The sequence below is a fragment of the Phaethon lepturus genome, unplaced genomic scaffold (genome assembly GCF_000687285.1).
Source record: "Phaethon lepturus isolate BGI_N335 unplaced genomic scaffold, ASM68728v1 scaffold856, whole genome shotgun sequence".
Classification (NCBI taxonomy): Eukaryota; Metazoa; Chordata; class Aves; order Phaethontiformes; family Phaethontidae; genus Phaethon; species Phaethon lepturus.
In genome coordinates, this window is record NW_010546716.1 from 85,595 (window position 1) to 108,703 (window position 23,109).

Sequence of the window (23,109 nt, forward strand, 5' to 3'; positions counted from 1 at the left end):
TGTGGTTGTACTTGATACGCACCTCTATCGGCACGCAACAACATGAAAGATATTACTAGCTCCATTTCATAAGCAGTGAGACACAGCACAAGATGTAAGGCAGGAACTTGTTATTACTCCCAAAAGTACACGTGTATCACACATTGTATTTAGAAACAAGCTCTGAATGCTTGCACCCACGAATTCCAACCTGTATGATACACAGTATTTACAGAGTAGTTCAGACTGATGCACTAGGATGACAAGATTTGTGAGCGAAGTGGCTTGTCCACACTGAAACAGAAAGTTAACAGTGGATTTTGGGAAGTTTTGGATTTTTGGAATCAGACATGTTCCTCCATCTCACTAACTTTTCTCCATACAACAGAGGCTGCAGGAACCATAGACAGCTTTAATGACTAGGGTTTTTACAGTTGAGCTTACATACGTCCTTATTCTCACAGACTCTTTTTTCCCTTTTTGTTTTCCATTTTCCCATTCTGCAGGTGAACAATGAGCACCAAGTTTCTTGCTCACTCTAATTTTCCCTGCATTTTATTCAGTGCTATCAGTGACAAAATACAGAAGATTTTTAGTGACCACAATATATGCAATTCAATTCTACATTTTTACCACCTACACAATCAAGAAGAGACTATGAAGGAATGCTTCCCCAAAGCAGCCAATCTGCTACCAATGCAAAAAACCTGATGAAAGTTCTTTCAGCATAAGGAGGAACAAAAAAACTTTAAAGTATTATCTGCATCTGCATACAAGTATGCTTTTCTTTAAATTGCATTCAGAAACACTCAGATTTAAATAGTTTTGAGAATGCAATAATCTATCTCACGTCTTAAAGGTTGAATCTATTCTGATTAGCATCTTTGAAGATAATACTACTGCATCAGTTCATACTATATCCATTTTGTGTAGCAGACTTAATTACGAAAGGAGAAAGTCAGTATTCTGAAAGATGCACATAAAACCGTATGCAAGATTTTAAGTTAACTGCATTTACAGACACGACCTACGCTCCCTCTAGGTGTGTAGATGTACCCCCTTGAACAGCAATATTACCTGTTAATTGTTGTTACTCTTCATCACTAAGTAATTTCTATAATGAAATCCCAACTATTAAAGTATTTGAGGTTTGATAATTTGCATTTGTGCTTCTCAATACTGCACTGCCTTCAGAAATATACAGATTGTGGGGAAAAAAAACACACATATGCCTGCAAAACTTAGAATTCAGACTCATTCAGTTTCTACAATAAGAAGTTTTCTGACAAGTTACGCTTTGCTAATCTCTGCCTATGAATCAATCATATCTTTTTCCTTAAAAAACACCAAGTCTTAAGCAGTATAAACCTTGCTACAAAAGAAAGCTTAAAAAACATCTTTAGCAACAGAATTAATTACCTGAAGTTTTCCATTATTATTAAAGATTTCTGAGCTTCTTTGTGTGATAGGTAAAGGACAGTAACATAAATGCTAGTATCTTTTCTCAGCTAGTACTCCCACAATGAAAATGTACCAGACTGACACATTAGGGAAGCTGAGCCCCACAGAAGTTAAAGAACATGTACCTCTTTCAAAGAGAGGGATTCCTAAATTTAGTATGTTATAGAAATTATCTTTTTCAGTCTAGACTGATATGAAAGTCTCCTCATCAAATGCTTTTTCTCCACGTTACGCTTCCTACATTTGAATGGTATTTCCATCACGCTGCGAAGGTTATTAACTGATAGATATTATATTGAGCAAGTATAACAAACATCCAGTGAAAATTACTTACCAGGGGCACAGTCCTTGCAGCACTTTTCACCGAAAGGATATTGATGTTCTTTGCATTTCAATCCCAAGCAATGGCTAATAGTGACTGGCAGCAGCAAGAACAAAACAGCAGAAAAATGCGAGTAAAAACCTACAGCCACCATAATGCAGCCCTGCTGTCCCAGCAAAATTTTGATAGTGGCAAACTCTTGGAGAAGTGGTTCTAAACTGCTGGTGACCAGAACAAATTCATATGTCAGTTGCTGGGAAATTCCCAGCATGTGCTCCACGCCCCCATCCTTCTTCCCACACCCCACAAACCTGTTTTTTTGCAGTTCACAACTGAAATATTCATAGGCAGAAAGACAGCATGCTGAATAGCATTATGAAAACAGAGTGCCTCCAGCCAGGTATATACCTCTCTACATTAATGCACAGGCCTTAATGCCAGGAGAACTAGAAGAGATGGTCATTATAAAGAGAAGTATTAAAGCAATACAGAGGAAATGCCTGAAAACCTTTACGGATGAGAGCCGTAGGTAAAATGAAACAGGCTCACTCCTTAAAAGGTGAAGCAGGGACAGATTCTCTCCCTGTGGTCTCATGGTAACAGTAGACCCGTGACTTTAACTGCTGCATAAAACCATCATTGTTAATACATTTCTCTTCTCAGGAAGAGTGCGGAATCACAAATCATCAGTCATCTTGAGACTGTCCTCAGGAGCTAGCAAAAGCTACAGATGAGATACATTTGCTGTCTCCATTTTGACTCTTAGTATCCAACTCCCTGCATTGCCATTGAATAAAAAAGTAAGACTGTGTTACTCCTACCGTAATAAAAGCTTCCAGCAGAGATGTGTTCTATGAAAGCAAAGGATGGAGCATTCACGTACCAGCTACTTTTGATGCTTATTTTGTTCCACAGTGGCATGTTTAGTCTGGAATCCAAACCCGCAGAAGGCTTCTCCATCCAGCTGTGTAAGCCAGCAACAATAGGACAGCAATGGAGGTGGCTAAATAGCACACTGGCATTGCAGTCCTGCCCTCACCCAACACAAGCACGTGTAGTAGAGCGAAAAAGTGATCATGCTAGGAATAAGGGGGTTTCATACAAAGGCCCAGGTAAACAAGACATCTTACAGTCATCAAAGATGTTTTATTTATGTTAGTTAAAAAACATAGCCAGACTTCCCAGACAAAGCAGATCTACAGTCAATTTACATCTAAATGCAAAGGAGATTTGATTGGAATAGAAGCACATTTGGAATCCAAATTAGCCTGCAGTATTTGGGAGGACTGAACAGCAATATCATGGCATGTTTTATCCAAAATTGCTGCTTTTCATTTCTTTCTTAAATTTCTGTAAGACTGTTTAAGAGTGGAAGGGGAGACAGAAGTGAGGCAAAACAATAACTGCTTTTCTATTTCTCCCATTTTCCAAGCATTTTGGAAGACAACCACTCTGGATAAGAACACCTTAAAGCCATTCTTTCAAAAAGAGAGCAAAGCTGACAGAGCAAGTAATCCATACCAGCTGAGCTTCAACTACCTTCACACTCAGTACCTGCATGCAGGAAATATCCAAATCTCTTCCCACTGTAGTATCACACTCAATCCCATTTAAGTGGCTTTACGTTTCATGACTCAGTCATTCCCTCAGCGATATTTAACCAGACTTTTTTTCCCCAATTCTCTTTCTAACAGTAGTCAATTATTATTCAGTAAGGAACTGAAAATGCAAATTCCTATGATGTTCAAAAACAAGGTAAGATTAAAATTCTGCTATATACATTTAAACTGAAAACTCCCAAAATACTAGAGCAGTGATGATGAAGCACTTACATTCTTGTTAAGGATACTTTAATACAAATTAAATGCTCATTTAATAAAAGCAGTTAGCACACAAACTTCATATACCATCTTGAGAATTCAACTTTTATGTATGGCATCCTTACTTATTACCAGGCTCAATATTGCCAAATGCCTTTACATGGCCATATTATGCAATAAACAGGGAGAACACAGCAATTACCCCATAGCATTTCGCATCTAGCACACTCCTTGGCTGGATTTTCACCAATGCAGATTAACCTCTCCCAAATGCTGCTCAGTATTGCCACGGGGATCACATGTGCCACAGGCTGCCCCTAAAAAACCAGCCTGGATGCAGCTACTCTGGTTGTAGAAGAGGAGAGCTTCAGAGTGGCAAGTCAAGCCATGCTATGGGTCAGAAATAGACCCTGTTCTGCTTTTAATACGCATGTACCATTTTTTACTATAGATGCTTATCCTAAATATTCTATACAACCTTTTGAATTCTGGAAAGATGAAACATGTCCATGAGCTGGTAGCACTCAGATACCAAGTCCTATTAACAGTAGGCAGGAAAAAAACCAAACAAACAGAACATGGACTCAAAACTAGTGCTTAATATAAGCCTTTAAAGAAAAAGTCACTAGATTCCTTAGGGATTACAAGCAAATAAGGGTTCCCCTATGGGAAAGGACCTACAAGAATCTGAGAAAGATTGAGTGCATATAGGATACTTGAAGAATTTCTAAAAGTAAGTCTATGGACAAACTAGAATAGTCTGAACTTCCAAAATTCCAAGACAGGAATAACCTCATGTGTAACTCCAAATCTCACCATGCAGTCCACTTTATCCTTACAGCTGTTACTTAACATATGAGCCTGATTTCTAGCAGAGAAAGACAAAACACATTAAGGTGCAGTATTCCATGCATACATTAAAAATTATTTTTTCGCAGTTGTTCCTCAAGTTTCAGATTTATCGGGTGTGTGGCAAATACTGCAACAATAGTACATACTTGAGCATTTTTGCAGTTGCTAGCTAATTACTGCGTTACCTTGTATTTTTCAAGGGATGCCATGCTCACATTGTCAGAGTAAACCAAGACTGCATATGCATAGTTTTTACCTCTGTATTGACAGCTGAAGTTCCAAATTTCATCACCATATTTCAGCTGCTCTAGAATCCCTCTGCAAACTAGCACTTGCTTTCTGAGTATCAGATGTGACAAGACAGAACTTGCCCATTCAAATTATATCTAAAGAATTGAATTGTGCAAATAATTAGAGTATAATACAAGAATGCAGTCAGGACATTTACACAATGATCAACTAATATTGCTAGAACTTTTGTCTTAACCACATTGCAAACAACCACATTGCAAAACTGTGTGTTTACATGTATAATTTTGTGTTAGTTTGAAGTGCAGGTCATTGCATATTTATGAAGCCTTAGTTAAAACAACAGCAAAGTAAAACCTAGACCTTTTGCCAATCCTATGACTTCTGCTATGCACCACATTTTTAGACATGGGATTTTGTTTTGAACATCTTCAGATGCTAGCCATATTAAAATCTCGCTATCCTGCAATCAAGTACACATGGGGCATTGGTACAGGGGTGGAAGGCAGTGGGGGCTGACGAATGTGGCAGACTTTTCAAGCTCATTTTCACAGAATCACAGAATGGTATGGGTTGGAAAGGCCTCTGAAGATCATGTGATCCAACCCCCCTGCCAAGGCAGGATCACCTAGGCCGGGTTGCACAGGAATGCATTCAGTCGGGTTTTGAAGGTCTCCAGAGGAGGAGACTCCACAACCTCTCTGGGCAGCCTGTTCCAGTGCTCCGTCACCCTCACAGTAAAGAAGTTTTTCCTCCTGTTGAGGTAGAACTTCCTGTGCTGCAGTTTATGCCCACTGCCCTTCATCCTACCACTGGGCACTACTGAATTTTAACACAAGATTATCAACTGAATTTATCCCTCTCTAACAGTTCTTTCAAAAACACATTTTAATTTGTCTGTCCTCTGAAGAGTTTCAATTTTTCCCACTCACTGATGAATCTAAAACCAGCAGCATTTCCAAAGCACGGAGAAAAATATTTAATGAAAAAACAGTAGATAGATATATAAATAAAAGACTCTGATACAAGCCACATAATCAAAAAAAAAGAAAGAGAGGGAATACTGAAACAGACAGCAAAACTTATATTTACATTATATTAAGAGAATAAATTTAATCAAATATAACATCTCACTTGGATTTTCAGGCAACCCTTCAGAAAGAGGGGTTTACAGTAAAGATGGAACCAGAGTAGAAATAAATTTTCTATTTTAGAAAGTAGTGGATATGACCCTTGTGTTGCAAAATGCTTTCAGAGATTACCCAAAACCAGACTGATTAAAAAGCTTCCCAAGTGCTGACTGTACATTGCTCTGTCAAAAGCAGTTCAAAAGCAAAGCCTGTATTTCCCCCAGCTTCATCATTCATGAGTTCACCAGCATCATTAATTTGCACAGAAGGAAGCAATTATTCTAGTTTTAACAATGAATTTTAGTTAAGTAGTAATCATACACCTAGGTGAATCCCTTTGCTCTGTCCAACACCTTTAAGTCCACGAAGAAACCTTCCCCATTGTTTCCATTTTAGAATGAAAGCTGAATTTTTAAGACATAAGCAATCTCGAGTCTCACATTCCTAGTGCAGTTGCAAACAAAACCTGCCATACTACAACCAGTTTTCTTTTTAAAGTAGATGCAGAAGAGTTTCTCTTAAAATAAGTTCTTCCTCACAGCTCCTAAACATAGTTTAGCGATGGAGGGAGAACTTGTATTAAATTCTCAACAACACATAAGTACGTTGAGATGCATTGAGAAAAATACTGGAAGATTTGCCAGTCTATGTATGGATATTCTCATGAAGTCAGAACACATGTATTTGAACCACAATCCCCTTTACAAAAGCCAACATCTTTCAGTGTTATTTGTGATCTCCATGGATCAGCAGCTATGTGGGCCACAAGAAGAGTTAAATATTTAAGAAGCCTCCACCAAATACCATTAGCCAAAAGCAGCTGAAACTTCAGCTGGATTAACTGTACAAGCCAGGGCAAACTGATGTAGCCCAGTACCTGCCCCATTATTTATGGACCCTTATTTTCCCCCTCACACTGAAGGCAACAGAGCTGTAGATCTTATGTACGGACGGAAGTTTTTTTTAAGCCCAGGACAACACACTGTAGGCATATGACACAGATAGCAGCAAAGTAACTTTCTGTCTGTTTGGGGGTTGGTTTTTGTGTGGGTTTTTTGTTTGTTTGTTTTGTTTTTTGAAAGCAAGAAAGTGCTTCAGAGCTCTGGAAAAGTGAGCAGGATCAGAACTCCTCATGGACATTACGTGCATAGTCCATAAGCTTGCTGCCTGTGAAGTATTCACTATATTTCAGGATCTCCTCCAGCTCTAAGTGATGGTTTTGATTTTCATCTGCTACTGCTATCATTTGCTTTGCTTCATTTAGGGCATTGTATTCATTCATAGGATCCATATATTCCTAAAATAAGAAAGAAAATAATTTTTAATCACTAAGCACATTTCCACACATCAGAATTATGAACCTTAGCTCTATGTAAGCTTCAGCAATTATGAGACCAACATAAGCTATCCCAAATTGAATATATAAGTCATGGAAAAAGGTATTAGCACATCTTTTTAACAGGATACATCCACCTCCTAGCTATTTTTCCATTCACTGCTTCCTTGGTTATTCTAACAGAAATCCAGATTTTCTCAGCTTATGCTAGTGTCTACAGTAAAAATATTTTTGACATTTTGGTTGCAAACTCAACTCACTATCAGATCTGGTGTTTTTTTGTGACGAAGTATCAATTCAAAATTAAGAAGTATCATACTATAGATCTGTATGACCTAAATTTTCTTGTTTCTGGAGATAATCTTCTTAGAACGTGTTCAATTTAGAACCTTCTTGTTCCACTTTAAACCACCAGGTAGACCTTATAGATGTCAGAAGTCTCAGAAACAAAGTATTTTGCTCCATCGCCTAACTTGAAATAGATTAAAAGTTTTCAAGCAGTGCACTTTAGTTCATGATGTAGAAGACTCAAGATTATCTTCAATTTCTTCCCAGAAGTTGTGACACATATGTGCTGTCCTGGTTTCAGCCAGGATAGAGCTGGTTTTCTTCACAGAAGCTAGTGTGAGGCTATGTTTTGGATTTGGGATGAAAAACTGTTGATAAGGTGCTGATGTTTTGGGTTGTTGCTAAGCAGTCAAGGACAGTCCAGCTTCTTCTGCTGGCCTGCCAGCGAGCAGGCTGGGGGTGCACGGGGAGCTGGGAAGGGACACAGCCAGGACAGCTGACCCAGGCTGGCCAAAGAGATATTCCCTACCATACGACGTCATGCCCAGTACATAAACTGGAGGTGGCCGGGGGGCAGAAATCGCTGCTTGGGGACGGGTTGTCGATCGCTGGGTGATGAGCAATCGCTGTATTGGGCAGCACTTGTTCTTGTACATTCCTTTTGTTGGTATTATTATTGTTATCATTGTTGTTTCCTTCTCTATTTCTGTCCTATTAAACTGTGTTTATCTCAACCCACAAGGTTTTTTTTCTAATTCTCTCCCCCATCCCACTGGGGGAGGGGGAGCGAGTGAGCGGCTGTGTGGTGCTTAGTTGGTGGCTGGGGCTAAACCACGACAGTCCTTTTTGGCGCCCATCGTGGGGCACGAGGCTTGAGATAATAACAGTTGCAGGTCACAATGATAGGAAAAGCCGACAAAGGATCAAAAAGCGATGTCGCTATGAACGCTCGGCCGCCACAAGCCAGTTATCCCTGTGGTAACTTTTCTGACACCTCCTGCTTAAAACCCAAAAAGCCAGAAGGATCGTGAGGCCCCGCTTTCACGGTCTGTATTCATACAAAATACACATGCATCCATGTGCTTATACAAAGACTTCACAGATAAAACAGCTATTTTTAAAAGAAAATTCTCAGTAAAAAGGCTATTAACATTGTCTATGCCACAATATAACCATTTATCCATACCACCACTATCATTCATACCCATACATTTGTATACTGAGAAGGTTAGGAACTTAAACATTCATCCTGTCTTGGAAGAGAGACCAACATTTTAAAGGTTCTCCTTTCACACTGCCTATGCTGCAGTTTGAATTCTGCTCAAAGTACATTCTTACATCCAGAAAGGAAAAAAAGCCAGAAATGAGCCATGCACCTCTTCCATTGGACACAAAACTGCCATAACTATAGGGTGCAAAATATTTCAAGTTGTTTGGTAGGCTCTTCTGCAGACAGAATTATTAGAAGAAAGCCTTACTTCTGGGAAAAAAAAAGTCCAAAAAGGCCACAAACTAGAATCCACACTTGAAAATAATAATTTATTTTTTTAAAAAAGAAAAACACTCTGAAAGACAAGGGATCTCTGCTATTTTATAGGCTACTGGGACTCCAGGGTTTGTTGGTCATTAGGGTTTTTGTTTGTTTGTTTTTTTAATGAATATATAGGTTGCCAGTTACTCCTTTTGCGACTGCAAGTATGACTCATTGTCCCATTAACCAGTGCACCTAATGAAGTCTGTGACTTGCTTTCAGATACTCCATATCCATACAAGTGTCTATGTGACAAAAAACCCTAAAAGCATACCTATGAATAACAGTTATGCTAGGAAACCTCCCTCTCCTCTTTAACAAAAAGCATAACAACACTATCTCCAAGCTCTATAGAACGATACTATAATCCAAAGTTTTGTAAAGTAGACACGCACACTGTACTGTTAATTCAAATATTTCTGGACTTCACATTCTCTAAAGCAGTTTCAATTCTGTATTTAAAAAACAACTATTGGTTTTAAAAACACTAGAACTATTTGAGGAAGACTTACCTCCAGCTCTTCCATTGTGACAATACCATCATGGTTAGCATCAATGACCTCCTCAAACTCCTTCCTTCTGTCTTTTACCCAGTCATCATCAATATCTTGAGCTTGCTGGTTCTCGACAGTACCAACAGGTAATGAAATAAACTCTGAAAGGGTAAGTTTCTTATCTCCATCTTGATCTACAACAGATGTATATAGCAACTGAAACATATTTGATTTGCTTAATGCCCATTAAAAATTAGAAATTCTTTTATATCAGAGATGTCATTGGTACAGTCTGCCTGGTTTCAGCAGTCCACAACCATGACTCTAGCAGAGAAGTATAGTTACCATTTATATCTTTGTTATGGTACAAACACAATGTTTTAGAGGGCTAAAAATCATACACATCAATATACTAAACAAAAAGAATTTTTCTGGACCTGAAGGACACACCAGGTGGCAAGCAATTGTTTTTGTTTTGTTTTTGTTTATTTTTTCAACAATCTACTAAAATAAGACATTTTTCTTACAGCTGTGATCTAGTCCCCATTGTATTAGCATGCAGGTAAATTAATCGTCATAAAAGACTGCATACTGAAGTTGTCCTGACTCTGCTTATTACGCACTCAAGCATCACTGGAAACCCTTCATATTTAAGCTAACAATTAGCAAAGTCATAGTTGGTTTTTTTTTTTCATAAAGAGATGTTCTAGCAGTTTTAAATATGCATCGCTATTGACTCAATAGAAAAACAGTATGTGGGACAATACTTATGAATTAAAAAAAACTATTATTTTCTTAGAAACCTCAACCATTTATTTCCACTATCATGACCACACATGACAATCCTTACATAGTTGCTGTACTGGGGAAGTACAAAGCAATTAATGCCCTCCTCATGGAACATTCACATCAATATATTTTATAATAATTTACTATTCATGAAACCTTTTCTACTATTGCTAAAGTGACCCTACAATGCAGCAGCACTTCAGTGTGAAGTAGTGTCAGCTGATCTTCTTTGTATGAAGTACTCAGAATATCTTTCTAACACATAACGTTGTGCTGTTCTTTAATAACTAGAGACTAAATTTAGCCTTGAGAGATGCACAGACAACTTCATAGAGATGCCAGCATTTGTGGTAACAGGTAATTTTTCCTACTCATCACATTAGAAGATGTGTAGAACCCTGCAAACAAGATGTGCCAAAATTTCAGATTGACACATGGCAGTGCAATGACGTAACAACGTGTGCCCAATAAAATGGTTTGCAAGGAAACAACTCCCAAGAAATGTATTTTAAAATGGCATACCCAAATCTCGGATGATTTCTTTCACCATGAACTTCAGCATTCCCCTACTATGCTCCGGATGAAGAAAGGACAAGAATTCTTCTTCATTCAACAACAGATCAGGAGGTGGGTTGTCAGCTTGGTACCACCGATCCTTCAGGTTATCTAAAACTTCCTGTGCTAGAAATTTAAGAAAAAGATTTAAGCTCTCATGTTCATTCCATTTAAAGTTCTTAAAATATACCTTCCCCTATTGCTCAATTGTTTAAACAAGGATGACCTATGAATCAGTTATTTTACAGTTCAACTCCCAGGGAAAGCGGGTGCTGAGGGGAAACAAAGTGCAATTAGTTTCATCTAGTTTGTGCTGAAACACTAAGAAAGATCCTTTAACCAAACAACTGCACTGAAATTGGGAGATGAAAATAAAGATTTTGCTCCACCTGTACTTCAACATATCAAGTGAAAAGTATTGTCCTACCAGTATTGTTAGCTGGTGCTAGTAGAAGGTATGAATAATCCAAATTTGTTCAGTACTTGTTCTCCTTTCTTATTTCCGTATTTTGAGGCCTCCTACCAACAGAATTCTTTCACCTGCCTGGATACCAGTAGTACCTTTCTTCTAAACAAATAATTTTTGTTTTCTACTTCAAACCAGTCCTGTGCATTGAAATAGCCAAAACATTCTTCAAATTCAAAATACTCTTCAGATTCACTATCTCCATGTATTGCAATTGTGACAACACACAGTTAATATCTACAAAAAAGGAAGATCTCAATCAACTCTTTTCCTATCCAAATAATAACCAAAGAACAACAAACCCTTTAACATTTAGTGTGTTTTCTTCTAAGACTAAATAACATGACTATCATTAAATCTAGGAAGATGCTTCTGATTTGTGAAGCACCACTGTCCTAGTGCTGTGGCTAATAGCACCACACAGGTTTATTCTACTATACAGGACTTGTTAAATCTATCACAGGTAAAAAAATTATTTGCCAACACAGCAGTTCCAAGCATGATCAAAAGGGAGACGTTTTATTACTACAACATTACAACACTGAAATTTTCTTATTTCAACCTGGTATTTCTTAACATAACATTATCTAAACCAAAATGAGTTGTATTACCACTTTGAGCTCCTTTTAGGTATGTTCACAGTCATGGGATTTGGTTAACAAAATGGCACAGTGATCTACCACGAAGTGATGATCAAATTATGCATATTGCACACAATTTTAAGTGCAGAGTTGTTTTCTCCAGCCGCACAATTCCAGATAGCACCCTCACCCTCCATAAAACTACATATGTGAATTAAGCTTAAAAATTCTATTAAGCAGGTTATAAGAAAAAACAAAGCCTAGTTTTCACAGCAATCAACAATACATTTCAATGGACAGCTGTTCTTTACAGAGTATGTAACGGAAAAGGCAGCGTAAGCAAAGCCATAAAGCAGAGGACTAGGAAAGCTATGAAGAGACTTCTCCCCTGCCCCTGCTCCTCCCATCTTCCTTTACCTTGTCAAAAGCTCAGAATTTAAAAGGATCGCCTACCCAGAGAGATCTTATAATCCTTAGACTCCGATATATCGTCCAGCATTTCAGCCTAAAAATTTGATCTGTTGTAACTATGAAAGATTTCAGAGGGTAGTTCTGCAAAAAAAAAATCTGGAGACATCAAGAACAGATGCTAAGCTAAGCACTAAGAAGTGCACTTAGTTTTCAGTTTCTTAAGGATACAAGTACTTATTATTCCTTTTAGCTACCTTGCCTATGCTATATCAGAAAGCATTCTGACTTCAGACCTAAACCCTGCATACGTTTTAGTGATCACTATAATTTAATAATGGGAAATACTTTTGCTGCAAAGAGCAAAACCAAACTGAAGTACACACGTATGAACAGACACATCAGCAAAGTCACTTTACATTTCCAATTCTTCAATTTCATCTTACACCATGCAGTCAAGCACTTTTTAAGTGAATTTCTCCTAAACTCAGCTGAGAACCGTAATTTGTACATCAGTTTCCACTAAAACCATGCATCTGATTTGAAGAAAAAACCACCCTGCAACACACAACATGAATATTACGTGCTCCTAGTGGTCCTCAACATAACCAAACAGGAAGAAAATACCTGTACAGAGTATTCTTTTTCTGCTGTAGGCATTTTCTAAATGACACACTGGAAAAAATACTGTTTGTAGCACACCCTGCTATCTGCAAAATACACTAACAAACACAAATCTGAAGTATTTGCTTTTCACAAGTTTTATAAACAGTGAAAGACTACAGTCTTCAGATAATAAACATTTTTTATTTAATAAACAGTCTTAAATAGCTCCTGCATGCTTTTGGTTGCTGAGTTACAAGAGGAAAAACAAAACCCCAACAGTTACATCTGCATTTAACTGCTAGTTGCAATTAAGAGTTAAGTCTTCGGCGAATGTTTTTTTTGTGAAGAGTAAAGAAGTCCTTCAGACTCTTAATATGAATCTTAGTGCAAGTTTGTAAATGGCAAGTTTTAGATATATCAAGGACATAAGTAAACACAGAACAATCAAATCACTTCCTTATGGTTTTTCCAGTGTAGCCAACCCCCAATGTTAGAAGTCACAAGTCAGCCTCCCTCTGCCTACCTTGCTTATTCAGTCTTAAATGAAACTCAGCTGCCCGTTATTGGTTGAAACTGTTATTATCTGCATAAGTTAAATAAAGTAGTGCCCCTAGTTTTGGCATGGCATCCAAACTGTAGTGTGCTTCTGTGCAAGGCTCTGAACATGCCTTAAGATCCACACATTGTTATTTTTTATTATACAGACCAAAAAAGAGTAGTTTTACACTGCACTAGAGTATGAAAATAGGTTTGCCTATCATCCTCAGGAAGCGGTAGATCACTAATTTGATTTTCCCAAACAAGGCTTGTTACCTAGGTAGAAAAATGATTATGTACACACTTCCCTTATTCAGCAAATCTTTTATCTGATGAGCATTCCTGTAAACTGTAGTTAACCACACTGCCATAGAACACGCTGCACAGGTGTTTTCCCTGCCATAAAATTCAAAGGCCCATTTGCATTTTAGTTGCTTTTTGATAAATGGAAAATATAACATAACCCACTTTTAAATGACTAATGCCTGCAAGGAAAAGCTAAGTCTTTGTCTTTTACTTAATAGTAAATTTAAACACTTTTTGATGGGCGAAGCAGTGAGATTACTCTAAGAGTTACTATGTTTATTCCAAGCCAGATTCAAATGAAAGTTTCAAAAGTAATAAGGAAGAAACGATCAATCTCACTAACCTAAAGAATCAACCTCTCTATAGAGAACTTAGATGAAACATGAACAACTGTTAGGCAACCTTTTGCTATTAACTTCTAGTATGCTTTGCAGTGCCTAAGCATGTACCTATTTAAACACAACACTGTTAGCACATACACCCCTCCTCAATTTTAGAACAGGAATCATGTATAGCAGCTCCCTTCCATCTGGAGCTAGAGGACCTCATTCCTGTATTAACAATACAACAGTCCACAGACAGCAGAGGTCTGACAAATTTTAGCAGACTGTTAAACATAAATAACTGAAAATTATTCAAATAGGTAGTAACAAATAAGCAACCAAGAGTTTTCAGTGTTAAATATTTACATCAAGAGTGTTAAGAAGGCAGATTCGAGTTGGAAAGAAATCTAGTATGTGTCTTACGACTTACATGTTCTACATTTGTGTGGAAGCAGAGGAACAACTAAAAAATTCACCTTATATTAAGAACAGTTTTGACGTTCAGGTTTTAGGAAAGTAAAAGAAAAACCGACACACACCATTAGTCTGCACTTACTTTCTTCATCTATTTTCAACTCTTCATTGTTTCTGATCTTCTCTGCAATCTCTTTTTCATTAAAGCCCTTACTTGCCAAAAATTTAATTTTATATTCATCCCAGGACACATGGCCTGTAAGAAAGAGCCATATCTCAGACATGACATAGTATGCTTAAATGATGAACTTTTGGTCTCATTACTTAAAACAGCAGGTGCTAAAATCTTTTGGTTCAGCACTATAACTATCACACTAGGCTTTATGAATGGCAATATGAAAAGTATGACCTGATTCACTTTTATGTTTCTTTAGATCAGACAGGCCTTGTGAAAACAACCTATTTATTTCGCTGTCCTTGCCCCATCCCTGGCAGAGCCACTTAACTTGTTACAACTTTCTATGACTACAAGTGAAATAACATCGCAGTCAACAAAGAACTACAACCCTGACTGGAGCACATTACTTCTTTCCTCTATTGTCTTCTGTATGGATCAAAACTGTTGTGATTACATGCAGTCCAAAGGAAGTTGGATTTTGTCACAGCACATCTGAAGGGCAGCCAGTAGTTTTGGCTACTAGTGACTGACTTAAGATGTCATCAGGAAACAGAAGAATCTTTCATCTTACCATCACCATCAGGGTCCACAGCTCGGAAATGCATTTTATTTTCTTCCACAGCTTCCTGGAAATGTTCATCTGTCTTTTCCATGATCCAGCGCTGCATCTCTTTTGCACCTATCTTTTTATCATTATTTATATCCACCCTATGGATGAATAGCAAACAAAATTTAGATTTGGGGATTGGGCGGGTAGAGGGAAGGTGTGCTATATTTTTAGATTCTAGATTAGTCACTTTAGTTGTACATTCTTTGAACTACAGACTATACAAGTAGCAAGTCAGCCATTTATTTCATAATTAAATTTAAGTAACTACAATATCTAGGTTACTATCCAGTGAAGAATATTCAGCCATACTTCACTTTGCTGTAACTTAGCTCATTTCAATATTATGTTTTTGGGTAAATTTTTCAAGTAGAGGAAACCACAAATACATTACTCATGGTATATTAGCTAATTTCCTATTGGTTCAGAATTGTCAACTGCCAGCTGCTACAGACTTTCACTGCTTTGAAAAATTTCTGCACTAACATTCTCTCAAACCATTAACTCCCTCTCAATTTATCTTTTGAAGTCCTTTTTACCTTGATGTTCCAAGATTTCTGATGTTTACTGATGGGCTGCCTCCCCGTATATGCCTAGATCACATCACAGCTATTGTGACCATTAAAAACAACGAAAATATAATGTGAATAACCTTTGTGCAGGGACTTTCAAACTATTTAGTATTTTGACTGTAGTACATGGAAAAAAAATCCAAACCAAGTTTCCTCTATTATACCTTGATCTCTGGTAACACATTACATCTGACAGTTTTTAATTCTTAACACATCTAAAAGTTCTGTGCATACATTTGTTCTCCATTAGGTTTCTGAGTCCTCAGGCTCACTTTGGTTTGTCAAAGGATATGCTTGTATTCAGTGCTATTGAGCCACAGAACTAAACTTTTCCTACCTTACTAAAATGATCAGTAAACGTCCCATCTGACAATCCACTGTTCTCCTTAATGTACTACCAATACTGCTTTGTTGTATTGCCATACCCTGAATGCCATTAATGCTGATTTCATTAAAAAGAAGTTAATATAAAAATTACAGTTGAAGAACAAATACAAAAACAGTAACAGGCCATTTTAAGGTTTTTGTGAGCATATCATTAAGTATTTATTCAAAAAAAGATATAACAATAGATAAAACTGAAAAAACATCACTAACATTTAAGAGGCAAGATTCTATCTAAAGCATACCAAAACCACTCTTGTTCAATTAAAAATAAAATTAAAAAACCACATAGAAAAACACAACAAAAAAACCCAGCTTGACTCTTTTTTATCTGTTTGCATCGCTGTCTTAACAGTACTGAAGTGTTACTGAAACTCAAGTTATTAAATATGTGATTTACCTTTAAATGTCAACTAAATGTTAAAAGCTTAAGTCAAATAACAACCCTAGTACCTAATCTTCTACAACACTTACCTGTATTAATAAATGCAGTATTAGTGGTTTTAAATATTGTATCGCATCTTTCCACGTCTATATGCACAGGCTCGCTATTAGCAACTTTTCAGTATCAACGGCAAGACCAGTAAAACTGTCACGTTCCACTCGCACCACCTTGCACTTACCAGGTGAACAAATGTGGGTTTTGATATGGAATAGGTGCTATCAAAAATAAGAAGGGAAAACAAAGCATTTTCCCCTCAACATTTAACATTCTAGTTTCCTTAGATCAAAGCTATCAAACATACTAGTTCCAAGCTGTACTTTCCATCTAAATCACATTGTAACTAGGGAGATAGGTAAAAACGATCCTATTTATATAAGCTCTTTTAGCTCATGAGAGTACACCTTTGTTCTGCTACCACAGTTCACAAGAAGCCTCCAATGACTCAGATTTTAATGAGCTAACAGGCATCCACCATACAAGGTGAGCTGAAATCCTTTCAGTGTCCATAAACAGCACTTCTGCTTTTGAGAGGAACATTTACAAGTGTATGAAATAGAAGATACGGTCCTGATGCAAGGTTACCATCTAAGGAGATAAAAACAAAAGACTGTCCATGCTTCCCTAGGTACTATCTTATTCAGAATGAACTACTGAAAATATTTCCACTAATAATGACAAGCTTAGGTAATTACGTGTTGCCAAACAACCTAATACTGGTAAATCATGGAAAACCAATTTTATAACACAGTGATGGGCAATCAGTTCTCTGAGGCAGACAGGCCTGAGCACTCAGAAGATATTAGTAAAGAGTGGTACATGCTAATGCACTCCTTAAAAAAATTGCTGAAGAACAAGTACCGGCAAGAAAGAATTTAAGTTCAAGAAAACCAGATGAATGCAAGCAAGAATATCATCCCAGATTACAATTTTGCTCAAACCTTCCTTGGCAATCAGTGTATAGAAATCTCGTGATGATCTCTCAAACTTCATGACATACCAGCTCCAAAGTAAAAAAAAAAAAAAAAAAAAAAAATCTTGATTGGTCCTCTTCTACAAGAAACATAGTTTTCTGCTAGAATTTGCTATCTCAAATTTGTAGAAACATAGGTATATGATGTACTGTTTCCTGAATTGACAGCAAAGAAATTTTTTGTCAAAGCAGGAATTATTCATTAGAATACATTTGAATGAAAAAACAAACTACAGAGAGCAACTTACCTTATTGCTTATCTGTCTCAGTCCAAAGAAAATTATAGATAAACCACAGCTCAGACAGTAGTTGATGCAACATAACTACCATTAGTATTAATACATTTCATTAATGGGTAGCATCAGACGTAACAGCTCCTTAAAATGTCTAAGTTCAAGGTTAACACTTCACTGACTATTCAAACTATATTTCATTATCTATTCAGAGTCTAAAAGTTAATACTACCTTTCAGTAAGAAACGGGGAAGTATGCTACTTTGTAGGACAAAGCCTAGAAGAACAGGTTTTAAACACTTCAGCCGAGTTTCTCAACCACAAGCCATTAAAAATCAGATTTTTGTGGCCACCTTTCAAAACATCCACATCTGAAAGTACTACCAATAAACATTGGCCACTCAGGTTTTCAGATTCACGTTTTCAGGTTCCTGAATGAGAACACTGCAATGCTGGCTGAGGTATTAGGGGGAGCAGGAAGGCAGTGTTCTTACCTAAAGGACTAAAGATAACTCCCTTGTAGAGCACCTAACACTTTAAACTTTAAAGTTGGTTTCTATTCCATTCAGATAATAAAAAGCAGATCCAGAAAATAATTTTAATAACAGAAACCAAAGCAAAGCTCTACTTCATGTGGTAGGAGGTATGCAAAAGTTATTAGATGCAAATTTAAATGTAGGTTAGGAAAAACATGAATCAGGGTGCACATACTACTTAAAACCTTCCAACAGCATACAGCATAAACAGTTTTTTAACTGAATAATACAAATCTGTAATCTAAACCAAAGATATCAAAACGGAAAAGCTTAAAATGTCCCCTCTCCTCATTCTTTATTCTATGGGCTATTGTCCAACATCAGCTCTCATTACTAGCATCTTCCCATCATAGCCAGAACGCATAGCAGTAGAAATTAATACTGTGTTAGGCTATGAGACAAACCTGAAATTAAGAAAGGGGGCATGGATCTTGCCTCTATGTGCGGGCTGAACACAGTCACAGCTGAAAAGTCTAAGAGAGCTACACTTACAAGCACTGTGGGATTCAGAACAAATTCTGCTTCAGGAAAGGGTAAGTTCATGACTTTTAAACAAGGGACAAAAACCAAACAGAAAAACCCTCTGTACATGGTAGTAGTTAACAGAAGGTCTATTTAAGCCTGTGACCTCATGAATGACCATCAAGGTAAGGCACTCAACTGACACAAAGATTTTCATTTTTAAATCACTAGGGCTGCTGCTAAGTAGCTGAAAACATCAGCAAAATGCAAATGCTAGAAGGATACTCAACTTTCAAACTCACAGAGGTAACTCCATCATCACAAAAATACCCTGACAAAGCCACACACATTACATTCTGAATTTATCAGTTTTGTTCAGTACATGTAATTTAATTTACGAGATAACTGACCCTTAGAAGGAAGGCTCAAACTGAGTTATAGTATACAATGCTGTTGATTTAGTAAAATCGGCGTCACCATAAATACACTTGACTGCTTTCAATATCCTTCCTCGTTCCCTCCCATCAACACCCACCTACACAAGCTAAACTACACCATATAGCAGAAGAATTTTCTATAGATTCCAGGCTAATTAAAACTATTTAAATTGAGAGTACAGCAAATGGTGGGGTTTTTGCAATTATGAGAAGTACCAGAAGAAAGCACATCAAGTAAGCCCCTCTCTCAGATTTTCCTGACCTGAAAATACCTGAACACTTACTGTTGGCAGAGAATGAAGACTAAAAAGATGCACCCAGGATTTTCTGCACCATGCCCTATTTTCACAGGACAAAGTGGAGGTACTAGTTAACTTGCAATAAACCACTTCTGTAGACAAGCAAGGCTTGTCCTCCCAGTAAAGAGTGACTTCAGAAACTGAAATAAAGAATTATGAAATGCCACTTGTTCTTTCAGTCACATACAGCTTGCCAGCCTAGAAAAACATGGTTTGGGGAGCTTTTCTTCCATGTTTCAACTTAGACAACTATTTATGCTTTCAGTTGACTACTTTGTATTATACTGGTACACTGCAGAACCTCAGCCATCATTAATTAAAAACACATTGTGTGGTTTCTTTATGCCTTCAAATAAAATATTCCAAAGCATCTGGAAGCCTGTGACTTAGTAGCTTTTCACAGAAGTTCACAGTATTTCTCTTTTCACTCAGCCTTTACGAGTAAGTCTAGAAAGCAACCAAATTCCTCAGAATGTTTTTCTACACTTCTAATCTGATCATCTGAAAGAATGTAATTTTAAGTAAGCATCTGAGTGAAGTTGATGTTGAATTGAATTGCTTCAAGCTTACTAAGACAACCTGTTTCATAACAAACAGGCAGAAATTAATGAAGTTTGCAATTTGTGAATGACAATTTACTAACCACCAGTTGAATGTTTCCAACAACCACATAGCAATAAAGAAAATGAAACCTTCTAAGCACAATCTTAATATTTGTATATATCCTACCAATGAAGTGAGTGGTCTGAATAGCAGACACAGTAATAAAGGATTCTACTCTAAACAAAAAAGGCACTCTAGTTTGCCTATTTGCTTTAGCTACCTTTACTCAGAAGAGTACCAGAAACACCACAAAAAACAATTCCAACATTATTATTGATATTTTTTCCCTGTTAACAAAGTTTGCAGAAAAAAAAAAGCTTTCTCAAGTCTTCTCATTTTATTGCAAGTATATGTGCATCCCCACACCATCATCAGCATTAAGAGCACCAATGTAATTTCAGCTGTTCTAATAAAATTAATCCTCCATTGCAAAAATGCAAATAAATCAAATTCTGCCACCTAGTGTCTAAAATTATACACTGATTTTGATTTCCATTATGTTCACTGTCCTCCGAACATCCAACAGCTTATTGGCTGATGCAAACCTTATCTAGCACAAGTAGTACTTTATAAAAAGAAAAATGCTAAAGCATTTTAAACATTAAAATGTCTAAAAGTAAAGTTAATATTTTTACACCAAGTAGAGAGCTAGATGAAGTTTACAAAAAGGTTAGAAAAGAAAAATTTAATCTTTCTATTCTCATGTTTCATTCTCATTCTCTTTTTCTAAATTCTAGGGAGCTAAAAGTTTTGTTAACAAGACTGCTAACTTAATGAAGAAAGCTGTCATGTCAACTTCTGAATTCTTGGTACACGCAGCTAGGCATAATTATCTTTAACTTTCATGTATTTCATTTGAAACACTCAAATTTTAGACACTTAGTGTCTACTAGAAAGTTTTATAAACAGAAAGCAACTGTTAGTTTCTTTACCACAATCTTAACCCATTGTTTGTCTGCCCCTTTTCTTCCCTTCTGGCTTTACTATTGTCTTTTCAGTGTTTTTCCTCTGCAGTTATTTGCAGAAGTCACAATGGAAACAAAACCAAAATCCATATGGAATATCAGACTAAGCAGTAAATAAGAAACTTAGATTGCCAATCAAAAACAAACTTACAGCAAAGCAATAGTACTGCTAGAGGAAAACTGCAACAAACTTGCACCCTCCCACTTCATTGCACGGGCATCCTACCACTAAGGAAGCCTTTCCTTACTAATTCCTTGATCTAAGATACAAGTATGATTGATTATTCACTGAGCCAGGAAACCAGGAAAAAGTAATACTAATTTTCATACCTTGAGAGGCTCTGTAGTTTTTTTTCACATAGAAACAGTAAATTTTGTCATAAATTTTACTAGACCACAGCACCAATCCTGTATATTGATCATGACTCTCAACACATGCATCCTCACTCCTGAGTATAGTTTATACAGGTATCTTAATACCTGAAATAACATGAACACGGTGATTACAGTATGATGCTTTCCCCCTCACCATTACGATTTTCAATTATTACAGAAAAATTTGCAAGTTTTACTCTGAAGATCAGAGAAAGAGGCTGCACTGTTCTTGGCAATGTACATAACTTACTTTGAAAAGATGACCATGAGCTTCTTCCTATTTTTTCTGGGTTCTGAATCTTCCTCAAATTCTTCCATCTCTTTTCCTAGAAAAACTTCTTGATGAAATTCTTTGTTAAGGTGTCCATCCATCTCCATTTTGACCCCATTCAAGTGATCTGGGGGCAAGATCTCATTCTCATCTTTACTGTCAGCTGGCTTTTCTTTGAGAGCCGAGTTATTTGCAGGCCTTGCATAAACATCCATTAGAAGAAATACAAACAGAAGGGACAAATACAGAGATCCCAAACTGCAGAGAAAGGCCTGTCTTGACATCATTTTTTCCATTTTATTCAAAGTATTTGGCTGATTAAATTACTGTGAATAGATTAAATGATCTAAAAACAAAAAGGAAAAAAAAACACACGCAAATTAAACTCTAGAATATTGTGACACTAATAAAACATCTCCTAAAATTTGGAAGAACCTACACACACCCACAAGTATTTGCAGTGAAAGAATAAAAAAGCCTGTTAAATAATAAATACATGACAAGAAATTAATCTGTGTCAGTTTTCAGACTGCATAATTGTAACCTCTGTCAGAGGACTTTGGAAGATAACATCTTTTAAATGGCCTAGTTCTGCTCTGAAAACCGTCTTCGGGTGTTATAGCATGAGCTGACCTGACAACTAAAACCCAAGCATTTACTGAGAAGTCAATCGAGCACACGAAACACTTGTCCAAACGTGCAACCCAAGCTCAGCTGTGGCAATGCCCCCAACACTAGCACTGCACTTACCAGCAAGCTGCAGAAACAGCCATGACAGCGCTACAGTTTACCAGAGATCTGAACAAACCAACTCTTTACAAAGGCTGAAAGACATAAAGGTCTTTTGGGAAAAGATGTCTGAGGGAAATACAATTACACATAAAGCTGAGCTGGAACCATACACGAAACAGCCTGCAGGAAAAGCAACACCGACCCTTCATGACCCGCTTGCTGGTGCGTGAAAATCGCTGCCACGTAGGAGTTGGCAGACCGCAGCCTGATAGGCAGAGGGTGGAGGAGCACAATATCCACAGACCTGCGAGGCACAGCAGAGCCTTGAGCAGGGAGCACCCGCCAAGCCCACGGCGGGAGTCACAGACTGGAGGGGGGGAGCTCGGCCGGGGCCGCCCCGCCCGACTCGAAGGGCAGTGGCGGTCCCGACCCGGCCCCAGGAAAGGCCGCACGCACTCACCGAGAGCTCCGGGGCGCTGGCGGTGCCCCTTCCTTGCAGGAGGGGTACGTGAACCTCCGAGAACCGTGACAAGCCGCGGGGAGGCCAGCCTCGGCCTCGCAGCCCCTCGCCCCGCTCCCTGTGCAGGCCGCGC

At 37.6% G+C, this 23,109-nt stretch overlaps 1 protein-coding gene across 1 annotated transcript; it reads right to left on the minus strand.

Annotated features, from left to right (window-relative positions):
* Window positions 1-6,933: 6,933 nt before the first annotated feature.
* SDF4 (stromal cell derived factor 4) lies at window positions 6,934-22,071 on the minus strand. Its single transcript, XM_010289376.1, has 6 exons — window positions 21,764-22,071; window positions 15,197-15,333; window positions 14,590-14,703; window positions 10,774-10,932; window positions 9,481-9,656; window positions 6,934-7,110 (listed from the first exon to the last, which is right to left on the minus strand). Exons 1-6 carry the CDS (start codon window positions 22,069-22,071, stop codon window positions 6,934-6,936), a joined length of 1,071 nt encoding a protein of 356 aa, XP_010287678.1.
* Between the last annotated feature and the right edge of the window lie 1,038 nt (window positions 22,072-23,109).

Bases quoted from the DNA above. Each gene is read 5' to 3' on its own strand.
- SDF4 (XM_010289376.1), bottom strand. From the start codon at position 22,071: ATGATGTCAAGACAGGCCTTTCTCTGCAGTTTGGGATCTCTGTATTTG. The intron at 9,657-10,773 runs GTATGCCATTTT...CATCTGTTGTAG, and splicing joins AGAAATCATCCGAGATTTGG to ATCAAGATGGAGATAAGAAA. The intron at 7,111-9,480 runs GTAAGTCTTCCT...TTCTTATTTTAG, and splicing joins TCACAATGGAAGAGCTGGAG to GAATATATGGATCCTATGAA.